The sequence below is a fragment of the Gorilla gorilla genome, chromosome 22 (assembly GCF_029281585.2).
Source record: "Gorilla gorilla gorilla isolate KB3781 chromosome 22, NHGRI_mGorGor1-v2.1_pri, whole genome shotgun sequence".
Taxonomy (NCBI): domain Eukaryota; kingdom Metazoa; phylum Chordata; class Mammalia; order Primates; family Hominidae; genus Gorilla; species Gorilla gorilla.
In genome coordinates this window covers 31,600,212-31,616,472 of record NC_073246.2, presented here as the reverse complement: position 1 = coordinate 31,616,472, position 16,261 = coordinate 31,600,212, and the positions used below count along the sequence as shown (strand labels likewise).

General features: G+C 39.7%; 1 protein-coding gene across 6 annotated transcripts in view; it reads left to right on the top strand.

Moving 5' to 3' along the window:
- Positions 1 to 16,261, top strand: part of GRIK1 (glutamate ionotropic receptor kainate type subunit 1) — a 399,715-nt gene that overhangs the window by 232,818 nt on the left and 150,636 nt on the right. For all 6 annotated transcript variants that reach the window (XM_055373867.2, XM_055373865.2, XM_055373866.2 and 3 more), the window contains exons 2-3: positions 10,698 to 10,865; positions 14,795 to 15,052. In XM_055373867.2, the coding sequence (XP_055229842.1) occupies positions 10,698 to 10,865; positions 14,795 to 15,052 (426 nt within the window). The remainder of the gene's footprint in view (positions 1 to 10,697; positions 10,866 to 14,794; positions 15,053 to 16,261) is intronic.

Sequence of the window (16,261 nt, the reverse complement as noted above, 5' to 3'; positions counted from 1 at the left end):
GAAACCACTGCTAAAAAGGCAGTGATGGAAAAAGTTAGGCAGTCTCACTACAGACCTCAATAACCACCCTCCATCTTTCCTACGTATCTCAAAGGCCTCTCTCTTGGCAGAACAAACTACTTTGTGAGGCATAGTGTTAAGGCACAAGAAGGAGAGTAAGTTCAACTGAAGGGCCATTTACTGGGGACAACATACTATGACCAAATCACTGCATTTAGCTCTGAAGGAGAAGGCACATTTCAATAAACATCTGTCCTGATCTTCAAGGAACAGGCAGAGCAGGATGTAGGCTTATTTTACACCAAAATAAATTCCTTGAAATATGTAGTAGATTTTATGTTACCAAAAGAAAGGGAGAGTTCACCTTTGGCTGGAGGAATCAGGAAAGATTCCACATAGGAGGAGACAAAAAGCAGGCTTTTTGCTTTATTGATAGAATAATTCACTGCTATACCTACTTTCTTTTTCTATACTCTATACCAGTAATGCAGCATATCCCAAAAGACTGGAAGCTCTGCTGAGGGCAGGAACCAAGCATCTTTCATCTTTGTATTTTCCACTCCTCCTAGCATAGTCTTAGATATTAATAGATGGCTAATAATGTTTTATGAGTTAAACTGAGTGTTGAATAACACTGGAATAAGAGTAACTTTGGCTTTGGGTAGTTTATAGTGCAACTCAAATTTATGAAGGAAAATTACTAATAGTATTTACTAAACTGCCCATAATCCACGGCCTTTCTCTTACTAGCTACCCTCTGAAGTACATCCATAATTCCTTGCTCCATATTTTCTTATTCCTCAAAGGCCATTCCTAGTGAATTAATGCAAATCTCTTTAAGGCATCAAAGAGTGAGTCTGGATGTGGTTATTGTCTCAACGGTGACATCAAACCCCATTCTCCCCCTCTAAAGGATACTAATACCTGAAGACACTTATAGCAGACTGAATTAGAGCCAGTTTCCAGTTGAAGCTGTACTTGTCCTTAACCACAGCTCTGTTCTTGGCTGGGACTTTCTGAAAGGTAAAAATCCAATCTCTTCTGTCCATTCACTTTCCATCGGGTCAAGAAACACCTGCTTCCCATCCAAATCCATCTAGCATGGGATCTTTACCAAGAATGTTTTGGGCTCCAAACATAAAACAAAAATAGGAAAGCTGAGTGAGGAAGAGAGCATTTATCTAAGGGAATCTTAGAATTTAAATATGTAGCCTTGGAATTAAAGGTGCAGTAAATATAGGCCTATAGTAAATTGCTTATGATATAATAAACTAGAATTATGGATGTGGCAATAAAGAGAGGCAATAGAATATTGTATATTTAAGAAGCAGCTATCAGCAAAGGACTAGATCAAATTGCCATCTTGTTTTCTGTTGATAGCTTCTGGAATGGTTATTATTCCACAGGAATGCAAAACAGGAGTCAACACTACAAACGCTTTCCATGTCTTGATTGTCAGCTAATGGTTTTACCTTTCTTCCTGGATGACCTCACAGATTGTCACAACAGGCACACAGAAGTTAGTTAAGGGAGCAAGCGAGCTTTGTTAGAATACATATAGTATCTTGGCCCTGTCACATTCAGAATAGGAAAATATCATAAACATAAAAACTCAATGTGTTGTACAGTACAACTATGTGCCATATTTGCAAAATCATGCTAGAGAGTTAAAAATTGCTGTTTGAAGAACTGAATAAAATAACATTTCATGAACAGGAAAGAAATACAGTAATTAAAAGTGACCAATATGAAAACTTTCTGAAGACAATTGAGATACTGCATTAGTTTCCTGTGTCTATCATCACAAATTACCACCAACAGTGGCTTAAAACGACAGAAATTTACTCTCACAGATCCCAGAGGCCACAAGTCTGAAATCCGCGTATTGGCAGGGTCTTATTTTCTCTGAAGGCTCTGGGAGAAATCCATTTATTTGCTTCCTCCAGCTTCTGGTGGCTTCAGTCATTCCTTGGCTTCTGGCTGCATCACTCCAGTCTCTGTCTGTTTTTGTTTGTTTTCTTGTTTGTTTTTCGAGATGGAGTCTCATTCTGTCACCCAGGCTGGAGTGCAGTGGTGCGATCTCGGCTCACTGCAACCTCCGCCTCTCGAGTTCAAGCGATTCTCCTGGCTCAGCTTCCTGAGTGGCTGGGATTACAGGTGCGTGCCACCATGCTTGGCTAATTTTTGTATTTTAATAGAGATGGGATTTTGCCATGTTGACCAGTCTGGTCTCAAACTCCTGACCTCAAGTGACCCATCTGCCTCTTTAAATCTACACTTACTCCTGGGTGATGCCATTCAGTCTCATGGCTTTAAATGCCACCTTTATGGTGGTGACTCCCAAATTTCTATCTCTAGGCCCAACCTCTCTGCCATAAGATCCAGGTTGATATATCTAACTTCACAGCTGGCCTCTCCACTTGGACTTTTTCTTAAAAAAAACTTCCATTTTAAGTTCAGGGGTACATGCAGTTTTGTACACAGGTAAATATGTGTCACGGGGGGTTGCTGTGCAGATAATTTCATCACCCAAGTATTAAGCCTAGTACCCATTAGTTATTTTTCTTGATCCTCTCCCTCCTCCCACCCTTTGTCCTCCAATAGGCCCCAATGTATGTTGTTCCCCTCTATGTGTGCATGTGTTCCCATCATTTGGCTCCCACTTATACGTGAGAACACGTGGTCTTTGGTTTTCTGTTCCTGCATCAGTTTGCTAAGGATGACGGCTTCACTTGGACTTCTAATAGGCACCACAAAAGAATCATGTCCCAAGTCAAGTACCTCCTGCATGGTTCCTCGTCTTGGTCCATGGCAATTTCAAGCCAAAAACCTGATGTTATCCTCAACTCCCTTCCTCTTACTTATGCGTCATTGCAAATCCTGCCGAAGTCCTTCAGATTTTATCTAGAATTCAACCACTTTTTGTCACATCCCAATTCCACTAATTTGTACAAAGCCATCATCATCTCTCACCTGGATTATTGAAATAGACTCTTACGGCAAGAGTGTTATTGCAACAGCTCCAAGGGCAGATCTCCCTGTGCTTTGTTCTTGCCCTTCTCCTCCCTTCAGTCTATTCTTAATACAAAAGCCAGCTTGATTCTCTTGAAATATGTCATATCATTTCACTCCTCTGCTCAAAGATGGCCAGTGGTTTCCCATCTCACCCAGAATAAAACCACAGCCTTGTGATGGCCCTTAAGGCCCTCCGTGATCTGCTCCAATCCACCCATCACTTCTCTGAGCTCATCTTCTACCAGTCCAAGCCCAGCTCACCCGACTTCAGCCTCACTCTTCCTCAAAAATAGCATCAGGCTGCTCCCACCTTAGACATTATATTTCCCCTGGCTGCAACGCTCTTCTCCCAGTATCTTCAGAGTGGTTTTCTCATTATCTTTAGGCTTTTGCTCAAAAGTGCCCTCCCAGCAAGCACTTTTCTCACCTCTCACTCTGACATATCAATGCCTGTCTTCCTGTTCATGACCAATTCCCCTTCTAAAATAAAAGCTCCAAAAGTCAGATGTGTATCTCTTGCTCACTGGCACATCCCAGTGCCTCACACAGTATCTGGCTAGGCATTTTACAAATAAATGAGGAAATAAATGAACAAATCACTGGATGAGTGAGTTATTCAGTAGAATCATGGACATAATATATATAACCATGAATTGAAGTAGAACAACAACAACTAAATATCGGTGGATTTTAATTCTATTGCATTTCTGAAATGGTTATTGTTGGAATATATTTACCATTACAAGGTAAGTTGAGTCAGAACAACATATTCCTTTGAGAGGAATAAGATAGAAAACCATTATTTTCCTGTGGTTTTTTTTGTTGTTGTTGTTTTTTCCATCATTAAATGAGATGGATTCTCTGCCACAATGAAACATTGCCTGAAATTCCTTTTGGAAAGAAGAGGGTAAATTTAATACTTGCACTAATCTCTCAGCACAGGCCTCATCTAGAGACAGATGGAATCAGTAGGCAGCAATGGAATTGCCTCCCTTTAAGGTTCTTACCCACAACAACGGCTTGATTTCCACCATGTTACACTGAGTTGATTCGGATAGCTCCCTGTTCCATGGAAACAGTGATTGAAAAGCAGGTTAGGAAGTATCCTTGGAACCTAAAGAAAAAGTCAATCAGTGAGACCTAGAGCCAGGCATGGTTTTTTTCATATTAAGATTGCTGAATTCCACCCGTTTGACATTCTGATTCTCTCCATATAATGTGGGATTAAGGGAAAGTTTGGAAGCCATTGCTGTGGGTTTACCTTGGGTGTCTTCACAAATAGCACATCATTGACCTTAGCCTTCTCTAAGTGTTACCCTTGGCCTACAATGATTATGTTGTTGACCCAGCAGTTGTAGAGTTGTGATTGAGAACAATTCTCCTGTAAGTCTAGATGGAATTATGTGGCACAACCCAAAATCCTTTATGGCAACCCTTTATTGCACCCATCATCCCCCCTTAAAGGCCACCTGCCAGGTGTACAGGATGTTGCCAGCTGTGGCTTCCATCTGTGTTTAGGTAGTCACAAAACACAACTGCCTACGTCCTCGCTGCACTTCACTGGTTCAAGAGTCTACCCAAAACAGACAGAAATGCTCCTGTGGTGACAGAACTCTGCTGTCTAAACCAAGATTTCAAGTGAATTCCTCTTGGCTTATCTTAAATTACTGTGCTGTAAAGTCAGAATCTTGTTAGAAGAGAATATTACTTGAATATATGTGAGTTCCTTTAAAATTATTTTCAATTTCAAAGCCCTTGGGAAAAAAAAAAAAGATGTTGGCTGGGCACGGTGGCTCACACCTGTAATCCCAACACTTTGGGAGGCCAAGGTGGGCGGATTACCTGAGGTCAGGAGTTCAAGACCAGCCTGACCAACATGCCGAAACCCTTTCTGTACTAAAAATACAAAAATTAGCTGGGTATGGTGGTGCATGCCTGTAATCCCAGCTACTAGGGAGGCTGAGGCAGAAGAATTTCTTGAACCCGGGAGCTGGAGGTTGCAGTGAGCCGAGATCGCACCAATGCACTCCAGCCTGGGTGACAGTGTGAGACTCCATCTCAAAAAAAAAAAAAAAAAAAAAAAGATGCTGATAAATGTACTAGTCTATACTAGGTTTGCTGTAAAAACAAAAACAAAAAACCAAACAAACAAAAAAGACCACAGACTGGGTGGCGTAAACAACAGACACTTAATTTCTCTCAGTTCTGGAGGCTGGAAATCCAAGATGGAGGTGTCGGCAGGTTTGGTTTCTCCAGAGGCCTCTCTCCATGGCTTGCAGATGGCCTCCTTCTTGCTTGGCCCTCACATGGCCTTTCCTCTGTGTGCACAAGTCCCTGGTATATCTCTGTGTGTCCAGATTTTCCCTTCTTATAAGGCCCAGTCAGAGTGGTTTAAGGCCTACCTAGCTGCCTCATTACAACCTAGTCACTGTTTTAAAGACACTATTTCTAAATACAGTCACATTTTGAGGATCCAGAGGTGAGGCCTGCAACATATAAATTTGAGGAAGGATGCAATTCAGTCCATAACAGTGACTTACCAAGAAAGCAAGTCACTTCTGAGTTTCAAAGCTACTCCAGAATGTAGGCACAGGCATTATTGTCTCATACCCTTTGTTTAGTGACCATATGTGGCACCTTGTCTCAGGTGAGGGAACACAGAGTATGAAGGACAGACCAGTTTAGCATCAGCATTATTTGTACCAACATCTATGCTTCCCAGAAAAGTACAGTGGGAGCAACCAGGACAAAGTCCTCATAAGTAAATCCTAAATATGAACTTGTATTAATAAAAAAGCATTAATTTTTCAGAATTCTTATCTATTCTGGTGTTTACAAGCAGTATGATTTTACCCTTATCATTTTAAATGGCACAAATATTCACATAAGACAGACTCATTACTCAAAAAAAAAGCCCAACTTCTTTCACTTTCCAACCCTTTGCTTTGACAATGGTGGGTGAGGTGGAGAAGAGGCTGGGGAGGTGGATATTAAGCATGCACCTTGACCGTTGATCAAGCTTCCTAATGATGATCAGACAAAGGATTACTGCCCAACCATTTCCAGTCTATAAAGACTGGCAGGTGATCTGTACTGACTCAAACTGATCTACGACATAGACATGACAAAAAAATAGTTTAACAATACTTCTCATGCTTCAGGTACACACGAGCAATGAAAGAGAACATGGACAACACAGGCCTGCCGATTTTGAGGTTTCTCACCCTCCTGTGTTCCATCTGTCATGCACTACTTCTCTCAAGAATTATAGCAGAATGAAAAATCTTGTTCTTCATCCTGAGCTCTCAGTCCTGCTTTTTCCCTTCACCCACTGCCCTGGCTTGGGAAATTTCAAAAATATAAGGGGAGGGGACAACTTTGCCTCTCTTCCTTGAGCCTAAGCTAGGTTTTTATTTCAATTTCCTAACCCTTCCATGGTCCACAGCATTGTTAGGAGTAGAAGTCAGCTAAGCTCAAATGAGAGACAGAGAGAGGAAGAGGAACAGAGGGATGAACAAGGTAGGGATTTCTCATCTCAAACCAATGGGCCTCCAAATGAATGAGGCCAGAGGTTCACAACATGAAGACCCCTAAAGCCTTCAGACGTCTCATTGACAGCTCACACTCACTCTTATCATACAAAAGAAGTAAAAAGGGAGGAAGGGAGGAATGGAGGAAGGGAGGGAGACAGAGAGAGAGAAAGAAAGAGAGAAGGAGAGAAAGAAAGAGAGAAGGAAAGAAAGAAAGAAAGAGAGAAAGGAAGGAAGAAAGAGAAAGAAAGAAAGAAAGAAAGAAAGAAAGAAAGAAAGAAAGAAAGAAAGAAAGAAAGAAAAGAGAAAGAAAAGGAAAAGAAAGGAAAAAAAGAAAGGGAAAGAGAGAACAAGAAGGAGAGAAGGAAAGACCGCAGGAGGAAATTATGCAAGGGCCCCAATGTGTGTGCCCCTTTATTCTGCTTATTAAAGACTCTACATCTCGTTTTGTTGTATCTGAAGCTATGGGGAGGAGAAGGAGGGAGGAAGTGGCTGATCGTTAAACAGTCTGCCCACATGTGAGGTAATGGTCTGGCTCCTATTAATAACTTTCTCCTGTTTCTGTCAGATCTCACTTTTTTGGTACATCTCCAGCTTTCTATTTACCTCATACCACAGTAGATTTTTCGCATTTATCAGCAACCCTCTCTTGGAGAAAGAGAGAGTGATGGGGTCTTGAGCTAATGACACCATTCATAATGCCTGTTTGATGAAAAAATGAAAAAAAAATTGCTCTGAAAGTGACAAAACAGTTCACCTACACACTACCCAAGCACATAATGAAAACGCTTGTAATTCCCTTAAACCCAGGTTCATTTGGCTTTATGTGATAGACAACTACATAGCAAAAGAATAATTTTGAGGCAAGTAGTCAGTTCACCAGTTGGTGCCAACTCCTCTTTTTATTTCCATTATCCAGGTATGATAATAAAAAAACTTATTTCTAGGGAATTTTTGAGCTTTCAGGGCACTTTGATTACATTTTCTCATTTGCTTTATAGAGCAATTCTCCAAGGGAAGCAAGACAACACTATTAGCTCACATGTATGAGACAAAGAACAACAGAAATAACTTGATGAAATGAAAACATTTACATTTTTTGGAGATTCAGACAACTGAGTCAGTCCCAGACAAGACTGTGACTTTGAATAAGCAGGATGTAATGTGTAATCTTCTTTTTCACTTTTTCATTTATAAAAATGGAAAAAAACCCTCCTGCATTGAATGTTATAAAGTGTAATTAAACATGTGAAAGAGCTATTTCATAATAATTTTCTTTCTGATACTTAAAAATCCTTCTCAAAGAGGAAGTAGGTAGATCAGGTTTCAAAATTCAGAATTTCTGTTTCCTATTCAGGTATTTGTTTCCTCCAAGCAGCCTACCCTGCACAGATTAATGGTGCTCACATCCATGCCAGTGATTGACACTTCCCCCTAAATACCTGCAGCCTGAACGTCCTAAAGATGCCTTGATCTCCCCAAGGATGCTGATTCTGAGTAAGACACAGTCTCTCTACATGTGGGCTCTCCCTGTGGGGCTAAGGAGATAGACAAGTAAACAAGTCATTGTTAATAATTACTGTGGAAGCCCTATCATCAGGCAGCCCTCTGTATGGGTCACCTAGATGGTGGCAGTAAGACGGCCTTATGTCCACCTTCTGGTGACCAAGTGTCTTTTGCGTCGTCTTATCACCTCACTGTTGAGCATCCACCAACAGTTCTGAGAGAAACTGAAAATCAACTCCAAAGTCTCTCCCTACCATTGTCTGACAAAAGTAAAACACAAATTCACTTGAACAGCAACATTTTTCCTTACGTTCATTTCAAATAAAGGTCTTAAATGGCTCCTTAGGTAAAGGTTAACATTACCAAATAACTCTGTCATGTAATTTTCCTTCTTTTAATTTCAGTTTTTGTGGGTACATAGTAGGTGTATTGTCATACAATTTTCAACTATGATTTCTCAGAAACCAGGGAAATTATCTATACCTGAATGTCCCATATTATCAGTCTACAAAAGCCAGAAATATTTCCAAAAGGAGCCAAAATAATTCACTATAAAACATCTTAGCTTTCACAACCCAACACTGTAGTTAGTTATTTAATAAAGTCATTTCAGCAGGAACATTACAGATGTGTATTTGTTTATTGCATTTTTTTCAAAGTAGGATCAGGGTAATTTCTTTGAATTAGAGTCTGTCTATTGGAGTTCCCTTTCTAACAAAAAATGCACATAAATGATGCGCATGATGCGTATTTGTGATTTTCATTTCAGACTTTTTCTATATTCTTTTTTTCCCCCCTTTGAATGGAGAGAGAACTGAGAGCACTTGTAAATCAACCTAGCATAGACAAGTTAGGTAAAACCTACAACTGACTTTTGGTAAGGGATCACTCAATCGTGAGAGTAGATAAAAAATAGCAGCCTGGGCCGGGCATGGTGGCTCATGCCTGTAATCCCATCACTTTGGGAGGCTGAGGCAGGCAGATCAGGAGGTCAGGAGTTTGAGACCAGCCTGGCCAATATGGTGAATCTCCATATCTACTAAAAATACAAAAATTAGCCAGTCATGGTGGTGCACGCCTGTAATCCCAGCTACTCAGGTAGCTGAGACAGGAGAATTGCTTGAACCTGGGAGGCGGAGGTTGCAATGAGCCAAGATTGCACCACTGCCCTCCAGCCTGGGCGACAGAGCAAGACTCCATCTCAAAAATATATATATATAGATGATAGATAGATAGATAGATAGATAGATAGATAGATAGATATCGATATAGATATAGATATGTCAGCCTGCAAGTTACAAGTATTTAGCATTCCATGAGCATCAGTTAACATGTACTTTCAAAAGAAATGAGGAGTATTGGTCAATCAAGGAGTAACTTAAATGGAGATGGGTTAAGAAAGCTTCCACTCTAGGCCCTGTGTCTGTTAATAATCCTAGGACGTCTCTCAAAAAACATCTAAGAAATGTACAGTTAACAACACTTACATTGTTTCTATCAAACATCAATGTCTCAAGCAAAATCAGAGCTACATTCTCTGATGAGGCTTTAAGCACTAACATTTTGTACTGTTACTTGCAGTGAGATCCTCATGTTTAAGACACCAGAGCCTACCTAGAACATGTGCACTTGCTCGGTGAAGGGACATATTTCTTCAGTTACCAGATGCAGGTTTGCTTTGGACTAAACAGTTTCTAAAAACAAAAAGGAAAAGAAAGAAAGAAAAAAAGAAAAGAAAGAAAAAAAACCAGTTCTTTGAATATTCTCATGCACTTTGAAAAGTACTAGAATATGATCTCAGAATTCTGAGCTATGAAGCACAAAAAAGGATATTTTTATCTTGAAAAATCTAACAGTATGTATGTGTCATTTTGATCCCATCAACTCTGCATGATCCCCTTAGAGTCTGGAATGTAGGCTTCTGAACAGAAAGATCTTCATTCTAAAGAAGAATGGTCCTACAAGGATACAGCTCAAATTATGTTTAGATCAAGCACGGTGCAATTCTTGTCCACATTACAGAAAATCGTTCTCTGCCATATTATCAGTTACACTTTTATACCACTAAATGTTTGGAACACATTTGCCATCTGAGAGATGGTATACAGTCCAACACTGGATTTAAAATCTTAAGCATACATATGCAGTTAGTCCTATTTATCTGCATGTGGCACATGCTGATAAACTTCACTTTTAGCCCGGGATTTAGGATCTGCTCTATTACTCTATTTATCATTTGGGATCTCTTATTTGTATATGTATATTCTTCTTTTTACTGGCTGGGTGTGGTGGCTCATGCTTGCAATCCCAGAACTTTGGGAGGCCGAGGCGGGTGGATCACCTGAGGTCAGGAGTTCGAGACCAGCCTGGCCAACATGGTGAAACCCCATCTCTACTAATAATATAATAATTAGCCGGGCATGGTAGTGCACACATGCAATCCTAGCTACTCGGGAGGCTGAGGCAGGAGAATCGCTTGAACCCAGAGGCGGAGGTTGCAGTGAGCTGAGATCGTGCCATTGCACTCCAGTCTGGGTGACAGAGTGAGACTCCGTCTCAAAAAAAAAAAAAAAAAAAAAAAAAAAAAAAAAATTACATGTGAACCATGTGACTAACGCTTCTCATGCATCTCTTTTGCTTCTGCAGGAGGGATTTTTGAAACAGTGGAAAATGAGCCTGTTAATGTTGAAGAATTAGCTTTCAAGTTTGCAGTCACCAGCATTAACAGAAACCGAACCCTGATGCCTAACACCACATTAACCTATGACATCCAGAGAATTAACCTTTTTGATAGTTTTGAAGCCTCGCGGAGAGGTAACTATTTTCCCACTTTTAAAAGCTTCTTTGGGTGATATGTCTGCTCTCCAAGTCACCTTCTTTTTGCTACCTGCCCTCTTTTAAAGCGGGCATCTTTGTGCAAATGGGTCGCGGGAAATCTGGGTCTTCGATGTCACTGATCAATGCAATCTGAACTAACCTAATGGACGTTGCGGAGCACTGTTTTCTGGGCCTTTCTGATGAGCTTACCCTTCAGTGCCCTCCACTCTATGATTAACTAGTTCAGCTGTGAATGGAAAATGTCAAGCTTGATCTGTTTTTCCTTCCTGAAGCTGAGATACCACCATGAAATCGTGCGGTGCAGTCAAATAAAACATGGAAGGTCAATCCACTGAGCATGTGGAAATGCCCAGGACACACATAACTCACACCCTGAATTTTAACAGGTTGTAAACTACTGAGTTTACCTAGCATCCTCTCAACTTTTTTTTACTCTTTTCCACAAAATCATAGAAATATGAAGATTAAACCTGTGAGAGCAATGTCTACATCCGATCCTCTTTTTCTTCTGAACTGAAGCCAAGTGCCTAGCCTAAAAAGTAATCTAATTCATATGTTGGCTGCAAGGTTTCTCTCACGGAAAGATTCATTCGGAATTGTGGGGCTTGCTTAGACATCTTCTAGACAATATTAGGACAAGTCTTTGAAGTAAGATCACATTCCATATAGTTGAGGGTTGGCTTCTAACAGGGACACTATCTAGTCACTAAATAAATGTGTTTATGTGGAAACAAAGGCTACTCATCACCCCAGATTAGGAGGGGTTCTTTGCCTCAGAGAGGAATCCTTGCCTACTAAATACACACAAATAAGTAAACACAATGAACACCATGTTTATGCTGATTTCCAGGTTACTAAATGCTGGTTGTTTCCATATAGAATTAATCTAGTTAGATCATAGGTTGTGTCCACCTGATACAGCCTCCTGCAAGAATTCTAGTGTTCTTTGCAAACAAAATATAAAACTTATTTTCTTAGGAGCACAGATAAAAAATTAACAACATAGCAGGGCACAGTGGCTCATGCCTGTAATCCCAGCACTTTGGGTGGCCGAGGCAGGTGGATCACGAGGTCAGGAGATCGAGACCATCCTGTCTAACACGGTGAAACCCTGTCTCTACTAAAAATACAAAAAAAAGTAGCCGGGCATGGTGACAGGTGCCTGTGGTCCCAGCTACCACAGGCTGAGGCAGGAGAATAGTGTGAACCCGGGAGGTAGAGCTTGCAGTAAGCTAAGATTGCACCACTGCACTCCAGCCTGGGTGACAAAGCGAGACTCCGTCTCAAAAACAAAACAAAAAAAATTAGCAACATAATATTTTTATATCTATGGCATGACTTAAGTATAAAGATATTTTCTTGTTAAAGATGGGTAGACTTTGAGATATCATATGGGTCAAAATTGTCTATGGACAAATAATAAAACTATATACTTATACAGCATTTTAAAGTTTCCAAGTTATCCTCACATAAATTATCTCTATAATGTAGAGATAGATCTATCACTTTTCTTTCTCTCATCTCTCTCTCTTACACACATACACCTATGCAAACAGACACAAACACTCCTACACATTGTGGAGCAAATACTGTAGAAAGCCAACCACATTTAGCAATGGAACTCTAGCCACATAAAAATTGAAAGCTTTCCTGTGGTCTGAAGTACCTGGCATACTTGTCAGTTAAACACCCCCAGAGCTTCTTAAAACTGGTAATTTGCTGGCAAACAGAATTCAAAAGGATTGATTTTCTGTCAAGTAATATTAGTATCCCAGAGCTAAATATTAACAGGAATCTCAATCCATTGCTTATGCTGGATAGAACAACACTATCCAGCTCCACATGCTGGAGTTCACACACTCCCATACTCTCCTTTTATCTGGCTAAATAATGAAAACCTAACCAGAAAATAAGCTTCTGAAGACAATGACAGTTTACACTTCCAGCACATAATGGACAAAACTGTACATCTTCGTAGTTAATGCAGTAGTTCACTACCAAAGAGCAGAGTAGCAGAAAGTTTTTCTTGTAAACATTTGCTGTTCCTTAGATACCTGCAATATGGCTGTCAAAGTTGTATCAGTTATTCTGTCTGAATTAAGTCAGGTAACTACAGAGCCATATCATTTTTCAAACTATTTTTATTTGTAGAATGATATTAATATTCAATACAATTTTATGTATTAATTTAGCTAATTTGATATTTAATTATCTGATGACAGTTCTAAATTTGCAGAATTAAAATATAAATTTGAAAGTGTGTTTAAGCTCTTATTTAATTCCTACCAACATAAGATTAATAGGCACTATTTTACATGGTTGTAGAGGGCAAACTGCCCCAACCTTTCCAGAAGGGAATTTGGTTAATATGTTTCAAGTGACTTCAAACTATCTATACCCCTTAATTATAACTGGTAACTTAACTTCTGGAAATCTACTCTTAGAAAGTAGCATAAGATGCAGAGAAAAATATAAGAGCTTAGGTAAGTGCTATAATATTATTTATAATAACCAAAAATTAGAAGCAGCTTAAATGTTTTGGGGGATGTTTGTTTGTTTGCTTTTTGAAACAGAGTCTCGCTCTGTCACCCCAGCTGGAGTTCTGTGGTGCTATCTCAGTTCACTGCAATCTCTGCCTCCCGGGTTCAAGCAATTCTCGTGCCTCAGCCACCCAAGTAGTTGGGACGACAGGTGCACACCACCACACCTGGCTAATTTTTGTATTTTTATTAGAGATGGGGTTTCACCATGATGGCCAGGCAGGTCTCGAACTCCTGACCTCAAGTGATCTGCCTGTCTCAGCCTCCCAAAGTGCTGGGATTACAGGCATGAGCCAAATGTTTAATATTATAGGAATGCTTAAATAAATGATGACACACCTATGAAATGGTCTATTCTACAGACACTAAAAATATGCTTTAGGAAAATTTGTAAGGACTTGAAAAAAAGACATGCTATAGTATTAAAGAAAGTAATACATCAAACTGTATTTATATAATGATTCTAATTTTCCCAAATATTAATAGAAATTATTCCAAAATGATAGGATGAATCTCAGAGCCTTTTTATCCCTAATTTTAAATATTCTAAATTCTCTCAGTGAGTGCTTATATTCTTATAATGAGAAAAACGCATTTATGTTACAACTAAATTTTTCAATAGATATTGACTTAATTTATTTAGGCTACCTGTCAGCTGACACTGGGGTAGAAAGAGGCCTGACGTTGAGCTAAAGCTCCTGTCCAGTGGCCATGACTCTCTTCATTGTCTATGAAATGAGTGGGTTGGACAAAATGTCTTCTGAGATCCCTTTAAACTATGCTATTTCATTATTTGAAAATTAATTAGACATCAGCACTGCTTATGCCTAATGCTTATGAAATACTTCTTTAGCAGTATTTCATTAACCTGGAACTTCTTTCTGAGTTTTGGAAAGATAGGAGCTAAAGCACTTTGTAGTTACCCAGAGATTCTACATTAATTTTATAACCACATTAATATTTTCAATGCCACCCTGCTGCATGACAGAACTTAATTCATACAACACTCATTTGGCAAAGGGCTTGTTGGTAACTAGGAGTGCTTTCAGGTAACACCATACCAAGCAAGGGATTTAGACTCCATCTGATTAAAGGTAATAAAGTGAGACCAGCAGGGAGTTGGCCTTGTGGTATATTGCTAATCAGTTCTAAGTTTACATCTATCAGTATATTAGCAGCTCAAGAAAGTTGGAAGTTGGACTAACCGTATTTCCTCAATATGCAGACAGGAATTGTAAAAGATTTTTCAATAGTTGCATTAAAAAGAGGAATCATGAAAGAAAAAATTAAATTCATAGAACTCTCTTTTTCTCTCCCCCTTTCTCTGCCCTCCCTCCCCATCCTCTCCTTGTTCTTGGGCATCAGCATGTGACCAGCTGGCTCTTGGCGTGGCTGCTCTCTTTGGCCCTTCCCATAGCTCCTCCGTCAGTGCTGTGCAGTCTATTTGCAATGCTCTCGAAGTTCCACACATACAGACCCGCTGGAAACACCCCTCGGTGGACAACAAAGATTTGTTTTACATCAACCTTTACCCAGATTATGCAGCTATCAGCAGGGCGATCCTGGATCTGGTCCTCTATTACAACTGGAAAACAGTGACCGTGGTGTATGAAGACAGCACAGGTATGGGACTCACACAAGACCTCACCTGACCATGTCTGCTCTGAACAAGGAGAACAAAAATATCAAATAGGCATTAAACTCATCAGATGGAGCATAAAAAATGCTCTTTTATATAAAGCTAACTGAATATTCTGAAGTAATTTAACAATGCATGTGTATATAATTCACATTTCTTTTTGTTTGTTGATCCTTTCTAACGATCCTTTTATCATCAAATATATGGGAACTTTTTTTAAAAGAAATATCACCTTATCAGTATATGTTATAATCCAATCACAATATTAAACATGTATTTTCATTTTTCCAGCTCTAATAAGACTATGACCACAATTGAAAATGACCATGGAATATTATTCCAACTTGATAAGTAGCTATGTAAATGCTTAGAAAAGTTTCTAACGTAAGTTAACAAAGAGGAATTCATTTAGAGGTTGTACCAATAGAGTGGATTATGTCATGGGAAAGGGACTATGAATCCCCATTGATGAGTGCTTAATAAAGCTTGCTCCATGTACTTGTTCAGGGTGCAGGATGGAAATATGCCTGCTTGGAGTCCAGTCCTCATAAGCCACTATCTGTGACCCGCCCCTATTTGAACTTTCTTTTACTGGCACCACCCCCTCGCCTTTCTGCTTATTGTCCAGAATTTTTCGGAGTTCAGGCCCCTTTTTATTTAAAGTCAGGCAGTGACCCTCCATTGTCCACATAATAAAGTTGAATTTCTTCTAATTCAAAACTCTTCATCATCCAGCCATTTTCATTTTCATTAACCCAGGCACTAGCTTCCCTCACTGCCTGTACTCTCACATGAGTTATGATGAAGAGTCTATCATTTCTTCAATATCCCCATGTTCTCCTGACTCCTGTTTTCTGAGGCTGGCACCTCACTTTGGATGATCCTTTGCACGACCTTCACGGTGGTGAACTCCCTCATTCTCCACGACCGCACGCAAATTTCCCTCTTCCTTAAAGCTCTCTGAGACCACCAGAGGGTTCACTAGCACTTTGGAAGCAAAAGCACTGAATCCCAAGTTATATTTCAAATATCTGTTTACATGTCTGTAAGACTGGAAATTTCTAAGCATCCTAATTTTATCTTATTTATGTTTATAATCTGCTACCTGTCGTAAACCTGACATAGAGGAAAGAGTTTAGTAATTCCACATGGATAGAATAATACCATTGATTGTCTGCATTTTTTTCTCCAAG